The 12556-nt window shown below is 49.1% G+C and overlaps 1 protein-coding gene across 1 annotated transcript in view; it reads right to left on the reverse strand.

Annotated features, from left to right (window-relative positions):
- Positions 1-12556, reverse strand: part of DCDC2B (doublecortin domain containing 2B) — a 94110-nt gene that overhangs the window by 33611 nt on the left and 47943 nt on the right. The window contains exon 9 of the mRNA XM_063954243.1: positions 11316-11419. Coding sequence (XP_063810313.1) covers positions 11316-11419 — 104 coding nt within the window. The remainder of the gene's footprint in view (positions 1-11315; positions 11420-12556) is intronic.

The raw sequence follows: 12556 nt of genomic DNA on the forward strand, positions 1-12556 counted from the left end.
GCTATGGCAGTTTGGTCCGGTTCTGTTACCTCAGGGCCCCCCTCTGTAGGTTCCCACAAACGTGCTCTTGCCCAGATTATGCAAGATGACATGGATACCAATTCTGACACGGCAGACAGTGACGGGGATGTGTTGCGGGGGGGCGGCATCTCTTGCAAAAGGGGTGCAGTTGATGATAGAGGCTATTAGAGATGTGTTGAATATTGCTGATACAACACCTGAGCAGGTTGAAGAGGCTTACTTCACTGACAATAAGAAAGCCTCGCTAACCTTCCCTGCATCAAAATAATTAAATGCTATATTTGAGAAAGAATGGGAAAACCCAGCGAAAAAATTCCAGATCCTTAGAAGGGTTCTGGTTGCTTTCCCCTTCCCTGAGGAGGATAGGAAAACCCACCCATAGTTGACGCGTCTGTATCCAGACTCTCTAAAAAGGTGGTTTTACCTGTTCCAGGATCTATTGCCTTAAAAGAGCTGGTTGATCGCAAAATTGACACTATGCTCAAATCCATATACACGGCTTCAGGGGCGATACTACGTCCTACTATTGCCTGTGCATGGATTTCCAAAGCTATAGTAAAGTGGTCAGGCACGTTACTTAAGGATTTGGATACAATGGATAAAAGTGATGTTGAATTGTTTTTACGTAACATTCAGGATTCTGCAGGATTTATGGTGGAATCCATGAAAGACCTGGGTTCCATGGCTGCGGGGATATCTTCCATGTCTGTCTCAGCTCGTAGGGGACTTTGGCTGCACCAGTGGTCTGCCGACGCAGAATCCAGGAGAGGTGTGGAGACCCTACCCTACACAGGTCAGGCTCTCTTTGGGGAAGCGTTGGATGCATGGATTTCCATGGCTACAGCGGGTAAGTCAGCTTTTCTTCCCTCAGCTGCACCTGCTACGAATAAACCCTTTTCTTCAGCTGCATCTCAGTCCTTTCGGACTGCCAAAGAAAGAAAGGCCAAGCCGTCCAATACCTTCAGAGGAGGTCGGCCAAAATCAAAGAAACCTGCTGCGGCGGGTTCCCAGGAACTTCAGATACGCCAAAGTCCTCAGCATGACGGTGGACCGTGCGGCCTGGAGGTGGGGCCGGTGGGGGCGAGACTCAGGCATTTCAGTCACGTCTGGGTGTCGTCCGGCTTGGATCCCTGGGTGCAAGTTATTGTGTCCCAGGGGTACTGGCTGGAATTTCAAAATCTCCCTCCTCACCGGTTCTTCAAATCAGGCTTGCCAGCTTTACTGGCAGACAGGACTATGCTACAGGAAGCCATCCAGAAGTTGGAGGAGGCACAGGTTATTATACCAGTTCCACCTCAAATGCAAAACAAAGGTTACTATTCGAACCTTTTCGTGGTACTGAAACCGGATGGTTCGGTCAGGCCCATTCCTAACTTAAAGTCGCTAAACCCCTTCCTGAGGGAGTTCAAGTTCAAAATGGAGTCTCTAAGGGCGGTGATATCAGGTCTGGAGGAGGGGGAATTCCTGGTATCCCTGGATATCAAGGATGCGTACCTCCACATTCCGATTTGGCCGCCACATCAAGCTTATCTCCGATTCACACTGTTGGACTTTTTCCTCATAATCCTCGACATGGAAGTGCAGAGGGTGTTTCTTCCAGAGGAAAAAAATAAGAATTTACTTACCGATAATTCTATTTCTCGTAGTCCGTAGTGGATGCTGGGGACTCCGTAAGGACCATGGGGATTAGTGGCTCCGCAGGAGACAGGGCACAAAAGTAAAAGCTTTAGGATCAGGTGGTGTGCACTGGCTCCTCCCCCTATGACCCTCCTCCAAGCCTCAGTTAGGATACTGTGCCCGGACGAGCGTACACAATAAGGAAGGATTTTGAATCCCGGGTAAGACTCATACCAGCCACACCAATCACACTGTACAACCTGTGATCTGAACCCAGTTAACAGCATGATAACAGCGGAGCCTCTGAAAAGATGGCTCACAACAATAATAACCCGATTTTTGTAACAATAACTATGTACAAGTATTGCAGACAATCCGCACTTGGGATGGGCGCCCAGCATCCACTACGGACTACGAGAAATAGAATTATCGGTAAGTAAATTCTTATTTTCTCTGACGTCCTAAGTGGATGCTGGGGACTCCGTAAGGACCATGGGGATTATACCAAAGCTCCCAAACGGGCGGGAGAGTGCGGATGACTCTGCAGCACCGAATGAGAGAACTCCAGGTCCTCCTCAGCCAGGGTATCAAATTTGTAGAATTTTGCAAACGTGTTTGCCCCTGACCAAGTAGCAGCTCGGCAAAGTTGTAAAGCCGAGACCCCTCGGGCAGCCGCCCAAGATGAGCCCACCTTCCTTGTGGAATGGGCATTTACATATTTTGGCTGTGGCAGGCCTGCCACAGAATGTGCAAGCCGAATTGTACTACACATCCAACTAGCAATCGTCTGCTTAGAAGCAAGAGCACCCCGTTTGTTGGGTGCATACAGGATAACAGCAAGTCAGTTTTCCTGACTCCAGCCGTCCTGGAAACATATATTTTCAGGGCCCTGACAACATCTAGCAACTTGGAGTCCTCCAAGTCCCTAGTAGCCGCAGGTACCACAATAAGCTGGTTCAGGTGAAACGCTGACACCACCTTAGGGAGAAACTGGGGACGAGTCCGCAGCTCTGCCCTGTCCGAATGGACAATCAGATATGGGCTTTTGTGAGACAAAGCCGCCAATTCTGACACTCGCCTGGCCGAGGCCAGGGCCAACAGCATGGTCACTTTCCATGTGAGATATTTCAAATCCACAGATTTGAGCGGTTTAAACCAATGTGATTTGAGGAATCCCAGAACTACGTTGAGATCCCACAGTGCCACTGGAGGCACAAAAGGGGGTTGTATATGCAGTACTCCCTTGACAAACTTCTGGACTTCAGGAACTGAAGCCAATTCTTTCTGGAAGAAAATCGACAGGGCCGAAATTTGAACCTTAATGGACCCCAATTTGAGGCCCATAGACAGTCCTGTTTGCAGGAAATGCAGGAATCGACCGAGTTGAAATTCCTCCGTGGGGGCCTTCCTGGCCTCACACCATGCAACATATTTTCGCCAAATGCGGTGATAATATTGTGCGGTCACCTCCTTCCTGGCTCTGACCAGGGTAGGGATGACCTCTTCCGGAATGCCTTTTTCCCTTAGGATCCGGCGTTCAACCGCCATGCCGTCAAACGCAGCCGCGGTAAGTCTTGGAACAGACATGATCCTTGCTGAAGCAAGTCCCTTCTTAGTATCTCTTGAAGTTCCGGGTACCAAGTCCTTCTTGGCCAATCCGGAGCCACGAGTATAGTTCTTACTCCTCTCCGTCTTATAATTCTCAGTACCTTGGGTATGAGAGGCAGAGGAGGGAACACATACACCGACTGGTACACCCACGGTGTTACCAGAGCGTCCCAGCTATTGTCTGAGGGTCTCTTGACCTGGCGCAATACCTGTCCAGTTTTTTGTTCAGACGGGACGCCATCATGTCCACCTTTGGTCTTTCCCAACGGTTCACAATCATGTGGAAGACTTCCCGATGAAGTCCCCACTCTCCCGGGTGGAGGTCGTGCCTGCTGAGGAAGTCTGCTTCCCAGTTGTCCACTCCCGGAATGAACACCGCTGACAGTGTTATCACATGATTTTTCGCCCAGCGAAGAATCCTTGCTGCCATTGCCCTCCTGCTTCTTGTGCCGCCCTGTCTGTTTACGTGGGCGACTGCCGTGATGTTGTCCGACTGGATCAGCACCAGTTGACTTTGAAGCAGAGGTCTTCCTAGGCTCAGAGCATTGTAACTTGCCCTTAGCTCCAGTATATTTATGTGGAGAGAAGTCTCCAGACTTGACCACACTCCTTGGAAATTTCTTCCCTGTGTGACTGCTCCCCAGCCTCTCAGGCTGGCATCCGTGGTCACCAGGACCCAGTCCTGAATGCCGAATCTGCTGCCCTCTAGTAGATGAGCACTCTGCAGCCACCACAGAAGAGACACCCTTGTCCTTGGAGACAGGATTATCCGCTGATGCATCTGAAGATGCGATCCGGACCATTCGTCCAGCAGATCCCACTGAAAAATTCTTGCGTGAAATCTGCCGAATGGAATCGCTTCGTAAGAAGCCACCATTTTTCCCAGGACTCTTGTGCATTGATGCACTGACACTTGGCCTGGTTCTAGGAGGTTCCTAACTAGCTCGGATAACTCCCTGGCTTTCTCCTCCGGGAGAAACACCTTTTTCTGGACTGTGTCCAGAATCATCCCTAGGAACAGCAGACGTGTCGTCGGAATCAGCTGCGATTTTGGAATATTTAGAATCCATCCGTGCTGTCGTAGAACTACTTGAGATAGTGCTACTCCGACCTCCAACTGTTCTCTGGACCTTGCCCTTATCAGGAGATCGTCCAAGTAAGGGATAATTAAGACGCCTTTTCTTTGAAGAAGAATCATCATTTCGGCCATTACCTTGGTAAAGACCCGTGGTGCCGTGGACAATCCAAACGGCAGCGTCTGAAACTGATAGTGACAGTTCTGTACCACGAACCTGAGGTACCCTTGGTGAGAAGGGCAATTTGGGACATGGAGGTAAGCATCCTTGATGTCCAGGGACACCATATAGTCCCCTTCTTCCTGGTTCGCTATCACTGCTCTGAGTGACTCCATCTTGATTTGAACCTTTGTATGTAAGTGTTCAAAGATTTCAGATTTAGAATAGATCTCACCGAGCCGTCTGGCTTCAGTACCACAAATAGTGTGGAATAATACCCCTTTCCTTGTTGTAGGAGGGGTACTTTGATTATCACCTGCTGGGAATACAGCTTGTGAATTGTTTCCAATACTGCCTCCCTGTCGGAGGGAGACGTTGGTACAGCAGACTTCAGGAACCTGCGAGGGGGAGACGTCTCGAATTTCCAATCTGTACCCCTGGGATACTACTTGTAGGATCCAGAGGTCCACTTGCGAGTGAGCCCACTGCACGCTGAAACTCTTGAGACGACCCCCCACCGCCTTTGAGTCCGCTTGTACGGCCCCAGCGTCATGCTGAGGACTTGGCAGAAGCGGTGGAGGGCTTCTGTTCCTGGGAAGGGGCTGCCTGCTGCAGTCTTCTTCCCTTTCCTCTACCCCTGGGCAGATATGACTGGCCTTTTGCCCGCTTGCCCTTATGGGGACGAAAGGACTGAGGCTGAAAGACGGTGTCTTTTTCTTTATACGGCAATACTTCCATGTGCCGTTTGGAATCTGCATCACCTGACCACTGTCGTGTCCATAAACATCTTCTGGCAGACATGGACATCGCATTTACTCTTGATGCCAGAGTGCAAATATCCCTCTGTGCATCTCTCATATATAGTAATGCATCCTTTAAATGCTCTATAGTCAATAAAATACTGTCCCTGTCAAGGGTATCAATATTTTCAGTCAGGGAATCCGACCAAGCCACCCCAGCGCTGCACATCCAGGCTGAGGCGATCGCTGGTCGCAGTATAACACCAGTATGTGTGTATATACTTTTTAGGATATTTTCCAGCCTCCTATTAGCTGGCTCCTTGAGGGCGGCCGTATCTGGAGACGGTAACGCCACTTGTTTTGATAAGCGTGTGAGCGCCTTATCCACCCTAGGGGGTGTTTCCCAACGCGCCCTAACTTCTGGCGGAAAAGGGTATAACGCCAATAATTTTCTATCGGGGGAAACCCACGCATCATCACACACTTCATTTAATTTATCTGATTCAGGAAAAACTACAGGTAGTTTTTTCACACCCACATAATACCCTTTTTTGTGGTACTTGTAGTATCAGAAATATGTAACACCTCCTTCATTGCCCTTAACATGTAACGTGTGGCCCTAATGGAAAATACGTTTGTTTCTTCACCGTCGACACTGGAGTCAGTGTCCGTGTCTGTGTCTGTGTCGACCGACTGAGGTAATGGGCGTTTTAAAGCCCCTGACGGTGTTTGAGACGCCTGGACAGGTACTAATTGGTTTGCCGGCCGTCTCATGTCGTCAACCGACCTTGCAGCGTGTTGACATTATCACGTAATTCCCTAAATAAGCCATCCATTCCGGTGTCGACTCCCTAGAGAGTGACATCACCATTACAGGCAATTGCTCCGCCTCCTCACCAACATCGTCCTCATACATGTCGACACACACGTACCGACACACAGCACACACACAGGGAATGCTCTGATAGAGGACAGGACCCCACTAGCCCTTTGGGGAGACAGAGGGAGAGTTTGCCAGCACACACCAAAACGCTATAATTTTACAGGGACAACCTTATATAAGTGTTTTCCCTTATAGCATCTTAATATGTAATAATATCGCCACAAAAATGCCCCCCCTCTCTGTTTTAACCCTGTTTCTGTAGTGCAGTGCCTGGGAGCCTTCCCACCAGCAGTTCTGTGAGGGAAAATGGCGCTGTGTGCTGAGGAGAATAGGCCCCGCCCCCTTTTCGGCGGGCTTCTTCTCCCGTTTTTCTGACAACCTGGCAGGGGTTAAATACATCCATATAGCCCCAGAGGCTATATGTGATGTATATTTAGCCAGCATAGGTACTTTCATTGCTGCCCAGGGCGCCCCCCCCAGCGCCCTGCACCCTCAGTGACCGTTGGTGTGAAGTGTGCTGAGAGCAATGGCGCACAGCTGCAGTGCTGTGCGCTACCTTAAGAAGACTGGGAAGTCTTCAGCCGCCGATTTCTGGACCTCTTCTCTCTTCAGCATCTGCAAGGGGTCGGCGGCGCGGCTCCGGTGACCCATCCAGGCTGTACCTGTGATCGTCCCTCTGGAGCTAGTGTCCAGTAGCCTAAGAAGCCAATCCATCCTGCACGCAGGTGAGTTCACTTCTTCTCCCCTAAGTCCCTCGTTGCAGTGAGCCTGTTGCCAGCAGGACTCACTGAAAATAAAAAACCTAATAAAACTTTTACTCTAAGCAGCTCTTTAGGAGAGCCACCTAGATTGCACCCTTCTCGTCCGGGCACAAAAACCTAACTGAGGCTTGGAGGAGGGTCATAGGGGGAGGAGCCAGTGCACACCACCTGATCCTAAAGCTTTTACTTTTGTGCCCTGTCTCCTGCGGAGCCGCTAATCCCCATGGTCCTTACGGAGTCCCCAGCATCCACTTAGGACGTCAGAGAAATGTTGGTGATACAAACAATGGTCCGGGATGTCCTGAAGCCAACCCGGGTGTCGGTTCTTCAGTGCATTCACCTTCTGGGGAAGATGGTGGCCTCTTACGAGGCTCTGCAATATGGGAGGTTTCATGCTCGGTCCTTCCAACTGGATCTCCTGGACAAGTGGTCGGGATCTCATCTACACATGCACCAGAGAATATGTCTGTCTCCAAAGGCCAGGATTTCACTCCTCTGGTGGCTAAAATTACCTCACCTTCTGGAGGGTTGCAGGTTCAGGATTCAGAACTGGATCCTTCTATCCACAGATGCAAGTCTCCGAGGCTGGGGCGCAGTCACTCAAGGGGAAACCTTCCAAGGAAGGTGGTCAAGTCTGGAAGCCGGCCTACCGATAAACATTCTGGAACTAAGAGCTGTCTACAGCGGACTTCTCCAAGCGACCCATCTTCTGAGAAATCGGGCCATTCAAGTGCAGTCGGACAATGTGACGACAGTGTCTTACATAAACCGACAGGGCAGAACGAAGAGCAGAGCTGCAATGTCAGAGGTAACAAGAATCATCCTCTGGGCAGAAAAACACACGTTGGTGCTGTCAGCAATCTTCATTCCGGGGTTAGACACTGGGAAGCGGACTTCCTCAGAAGACACGATCTCCATCCAGGGGAGTGGGGTCCCCATCCGGAGGTGTTCAAGGAGCTAACAGATCTTTGGGGTGTACCTCAAATAGACATGATATATATAAATAAAATAAATGATGGCCTCTAGTCTCAACAAAAAGCTTCGGCTATATTGTTCCAGGGACCCGCAAGCAGTGGCGGTGGACGCCCTAGTGACTCTGTGGGTGTTCCAGTCGGTGTACATGTTTCCACCACTCCCACTCATTCCAAGAGTGCTAAAGCTCATAAGGAGAACAAGGGTTCAAGCAATCCTAATTGCTCCAGACTGGCCAAGAAGGTCTTGGTACGCGGATCTTCTGGATCTACTGCTAGAAGAGCCGAGGCCTCTTCCTCTTCGGGAGGACCTGCTGCAGCAGGGACCGTTCGCTTATCAAGACTTACCATGGCTACGTTTGACGACATGGAGGTTGAACCCCAGATACTAGCTTGGAAGGGCATTCCGAACAAGGTTATTCCTACCCTGATTCAGGCTAGGAAAGGAGTAACGTCTAAACATTACCATCGTATTTGGAAAAAATATGTATCTTGGTGTCAGTCCAAATAGTTTCCTATGGTGGAGTTTCAACTGGGACGTTTTCTCCTCTTCCTGCAAGCAGGTGTGGATATGGGCCTGAGGTTAGGATCCGTAAAGGTCCAGATTTCGTCCCTATCCATTTTCTTCCAGAACAGTTGGCTGCCCACGCTGAGGTTCAGACTTTTTTGAAGGGGGTTCTGCACATCCAACCTCCTGTTGTGCCGCCATGGGATCTTAACGTGGTGTTGCAGTTCCTCCAGTCGGACTGGTTTGAGCCTCTACAGGAGGTTGAGGTCAAGTTTCTCACGTGGAAGGCTGTCACTTTGTTGGCCTTAGCTTCTGCTAGACGTGTGTCGGAGTTGGCGGCTTTGTCATGTAAAAGCCCATACTTGATCTTCCATGAAGATAGAGCTGAGCTCCGGACACGTCAACACTTTCTTCCGAAGGTTGTGTCGGCATTTCATATCAACCAACCTATTGTGGTGCCAGTTGCGACTGACTCCTCAATTTCATCAAAGTCCTTAGATGTGGTAAGGACTCTAAAAATCTATGCGAAGAGTACTGCTCGTCACAGAAAATCAGACTCTCTGTCCTGTATGATCCCAAGAAACTTGGGTGTCCTGCTTCTAAGCAGACAATCTCTCGCTGGATCAGGTTCACTATCCAGCATGCGTATTCTACGGCAGGCTTGCCGTGTCTTACATCTGTTAAGGCCCACTCTACTCGTAAGGTGGGTTCTTCCTGTGCGGTTGCCCGGGGTGTCTCGGCTTTACAACTCTGCCGAGCGGCTACTTGGTCAGGGTCGAACACGTTTGCAAAGTTCTACAGGTTCGATACCTTGGCCTCTGAGGACCTGAAGTTTGGTCAATCAGTTCTACAGGAGCCTCCGTGCTCTCCCTCCCGAGCTTTGGTACTTCCCCATTGTAATAATGTGGACCCCAGCATCCTCTAGGACGTAAGAGAAAATAGGATTTTAATTACCTACTGTAGGCTACTGGTAAATCCTTTTCTCGTAGTCCGTAGAGGATGCTGGGCACCCGCCCAGCGCTTCGTGTTCCTGCAGTGGTTATCTGGTTCAGTACAACTTTGTTTTAGTTAAGTACTGCATTGTTACTTGGTAAGTGATGTTTCAGCGGTTGCTGAGTTTCAAGCTAATTAGCTTGATTTGCCTTGTATGTGTGAGCTGGTATGAATCTCGCCACTATCTGTGTATAAATCCTTCTCTCGAAGATGTCCGTCTCCTCGGGCACAGTTTCTAGACTGAATCTGGTAGGAGGGGCATAGAGGGCTGAGCCAGCCCACACTCTCAAACTCTTAAAGTGCCAATGGCTCCTAGTGGACACATCTATACCTCATGGTACTAATGTGGACCCCAGCATCCTCTACGGACTACGAGAAAAGGATTTACCGGTAGGTAATTAAAATCCTACTTTCTGTATCATGCATATTAGAAATATGTGAGGTGGCGCGGTAAGATAGTGTCAAAGCGTTGTAAGTGTATCGGCTCCACTTAACCCAGCTGCTAGTCATTATCAGTGGTGGATGCTGCACCTGGGCTGCAATGCAGACCACACATAGAATAGAGGGGCCTGGTAAAACATATCATACCTTAATGTTACATGTAATATGTGTGACAGCTGCCAGTCTAGCCAATGATATCTATTTATATAGATATCTCTTTCTATCCTACTGGGGTGGGGAGGAGACAGGGCCGTCTTAACAGCAGTGTAGGCCCTTGAGCAAAGCAATGCACTGGGGCCCCTACCCATCCTCCAGCAGTTAGGGGTGGGGGGGTGCTATCAGTGGCAGCTTTGATGACCCGCAGGCGGTAGGGGTTGTTCTATCTTCCACTCAGCATGTAGGACCTGGAACAGTAATTTCTGCTAATTACTCGATTACTGCACAGATGGTGGGAGATGGGGCGGGAGGAGAACACCAAACTGCAGAAGAGGGCATTGTGCTGAATGAAGGGGCCCCGGTACATGGCTTCCAGGGTGATAGAAGGTGTTTAATATGCAGGGGAGGGGTGGATAGTGGAGTGGGCTTAATATTCATAATTCTCCGGTGGGAGGGCAGCTTGCTTGACAGCAGATATCTCCAGTTCCTGGATATAGATTTCTTAGCTTTAAATGGTATACAAAATTAGAGTCTCGTCTTTCAGGAGGTACTAGGCACTTGGGAATCAGAGTTTAGGAGCCAGAGCAATCCACCAATAAAAATATAAAACTACATACCAGACATGTGGAGCTGGAGCAGGGACCATCTGCTGGAAGGCTGATATATCTGGTTCTTGGCATAGTAGAGACAAACTGCCAGTATCCACAGGAAGGAGGAGAGTCCCAGCTTTTGGTGTATACCCTTAGAATAACTCTAAGTCAGACAGAACCTGAGATATCTGACTGGAAAGAGTAATTAGCAGGCTTGGATGGGGACCACTGCTTTGAAGTCGGATATCTCCAATTCCCCAGGGCTGATTTTCAAAAATCTGGTACCCCTGGAAAATGGGGATGCTCAGCTATCAGCCTTGGACCCTTATACTCCAGGGACCTTTGGGCAACTGCCCATTGAGCCGATACAAAAAGACGATCCTTGGAGGAGAGAGAAGGAACATATGAAGTGGGAGGTGAGAAGGGCACAGGGCTGGTCCCAGAAGAGGGGCCAGCACACAGTAGGTGCTGGATGTGGGTGTAGGGTGAAGGAGAGCCCTGGAGCTGCATGGAGAAGGGCTGTGAGTAGGGAGGAGGTGGGGCAGATGGAAAGGGGATTATCTCCATCCTGACACTGCCTGTGGTAAGCCTATTTGGTGGACGTACTGCGCTCCGTGACCCAGTACATTGACTGGCGCCTCTCAAATATTTTAAGGGTGGGTACGACGAGTCACTCCTTGACTCCCTGTTCCAAAATCTATGTCCACATTTGTAATGTAAAATATCAAGGAACACAAAGTAGATGGCAGGATGAAATTAATGACTACATAAATCATATTAGTTACATGTACCTGATCCACTGGGACCTCTACACGTGTATATGCATCCTCTTTCACTTCCTGGGCACCATCTAGCTCATGTCGAGTTTCTTTGACTTTAAATACGCCCCTTTCTTCTGCAGAAATAATTAGCATCATTGCGGGTTAAACAACAGCAGCAGCAGCAGCAGCACATAAGCTTTGTGATTTTAACTATGTTTTCACCAGTGGTCAAAGTGAGAATTTATAACACTATACAGTTTAATGAAACCTTATTATACTATATAAAGTTACCCAACTTGTCTTCCCTACCTCCTGTGTCCAGCCACCTCTCCCCAATATCTGTTTTATTTTCCATTCCTTGATGTCTCACATGCCACCACTGCTCCTCTTACTTCCTCCTTTTCTTACTTATCCCCTGCACCTCTCATAGGGGGTAATTCCAAGTTGATCGCAGCAGGATTTTTGATAGCAATTGGGCAAAACCATGTGCACTGCAGGGGAGGCAGATATAACATGTGCAGAGAGAGTAAGATTTGGGTGGGTTATTTTGTTTCTGTGCAGGGTAAATACTGGCTGCTTTATTTTTACACTGCAAATTAGATTGCAGATTGAACACACCCCACCTAAATCTAACTCTCTCTGCACATGTTATATCTGCCTCCCCTGCAATGCACATGGTTTTGCCCAATTGCTAACAAAAATCCTGCTGCGATCAACTTGGAATTACCCCCATAGGCCCTCATTCCGAGTTGTTCGCTCGCTAGCAGATTTTAGCAGCATTGCACACGCTAGGCCGCCGCCCTCTGGGAGTGTATCTTAGTTTAGCAGAATAGCGAACAAAAGATTAGCAGAATTGCGAATAGAAAATTCTTAGCAGTTTCTGAGTAGCTCGAGACTTACATTGCGATCAGCTCAGCCCGTTTCGTTCCTGGTTTGACGTCACAAACACGCCCTGCGTTCGGCCAGCCACTCCCCCGTTTCTCCAGACACTCCTGCGTTTTATCCTGGCACGCCTGCGTTTTTCCGCACACTCCCAGAAAACGGTCAGTTTCCGCCCAGAAACACCCACTTCCTGTCAATCACACTCCGATCACTTCAACTATGAAAATTATTCGTTCGGACGTGAGTAAATCTACTAAGTTTTGTGCTAAAAATCCGAAAATCGGCAACGAGCGAAAAACTCGGAATGACCCCCCATAGCCTCTGTTCCTCTTTAATACTGCACATTTCACTCCCTCCTTCCCTCTATCACCCTATAACTCTCTTTCCAT

Source organism: Pseudophryne corroboree, chromosome 2 (assembly GCF_028390025.1).
Source record: "Pseudophryne corroboree isolate aPseCor3 chromosome 2, aPseCor3.hap2, whole genome shotgun sequence".
Taxonomy (NCBI): Eukaryota; Metazoa; Chordata; class Amphibia; order Anura; family Myobatrachidae; genus Pseudophryne; species Pseudophryne corroboree.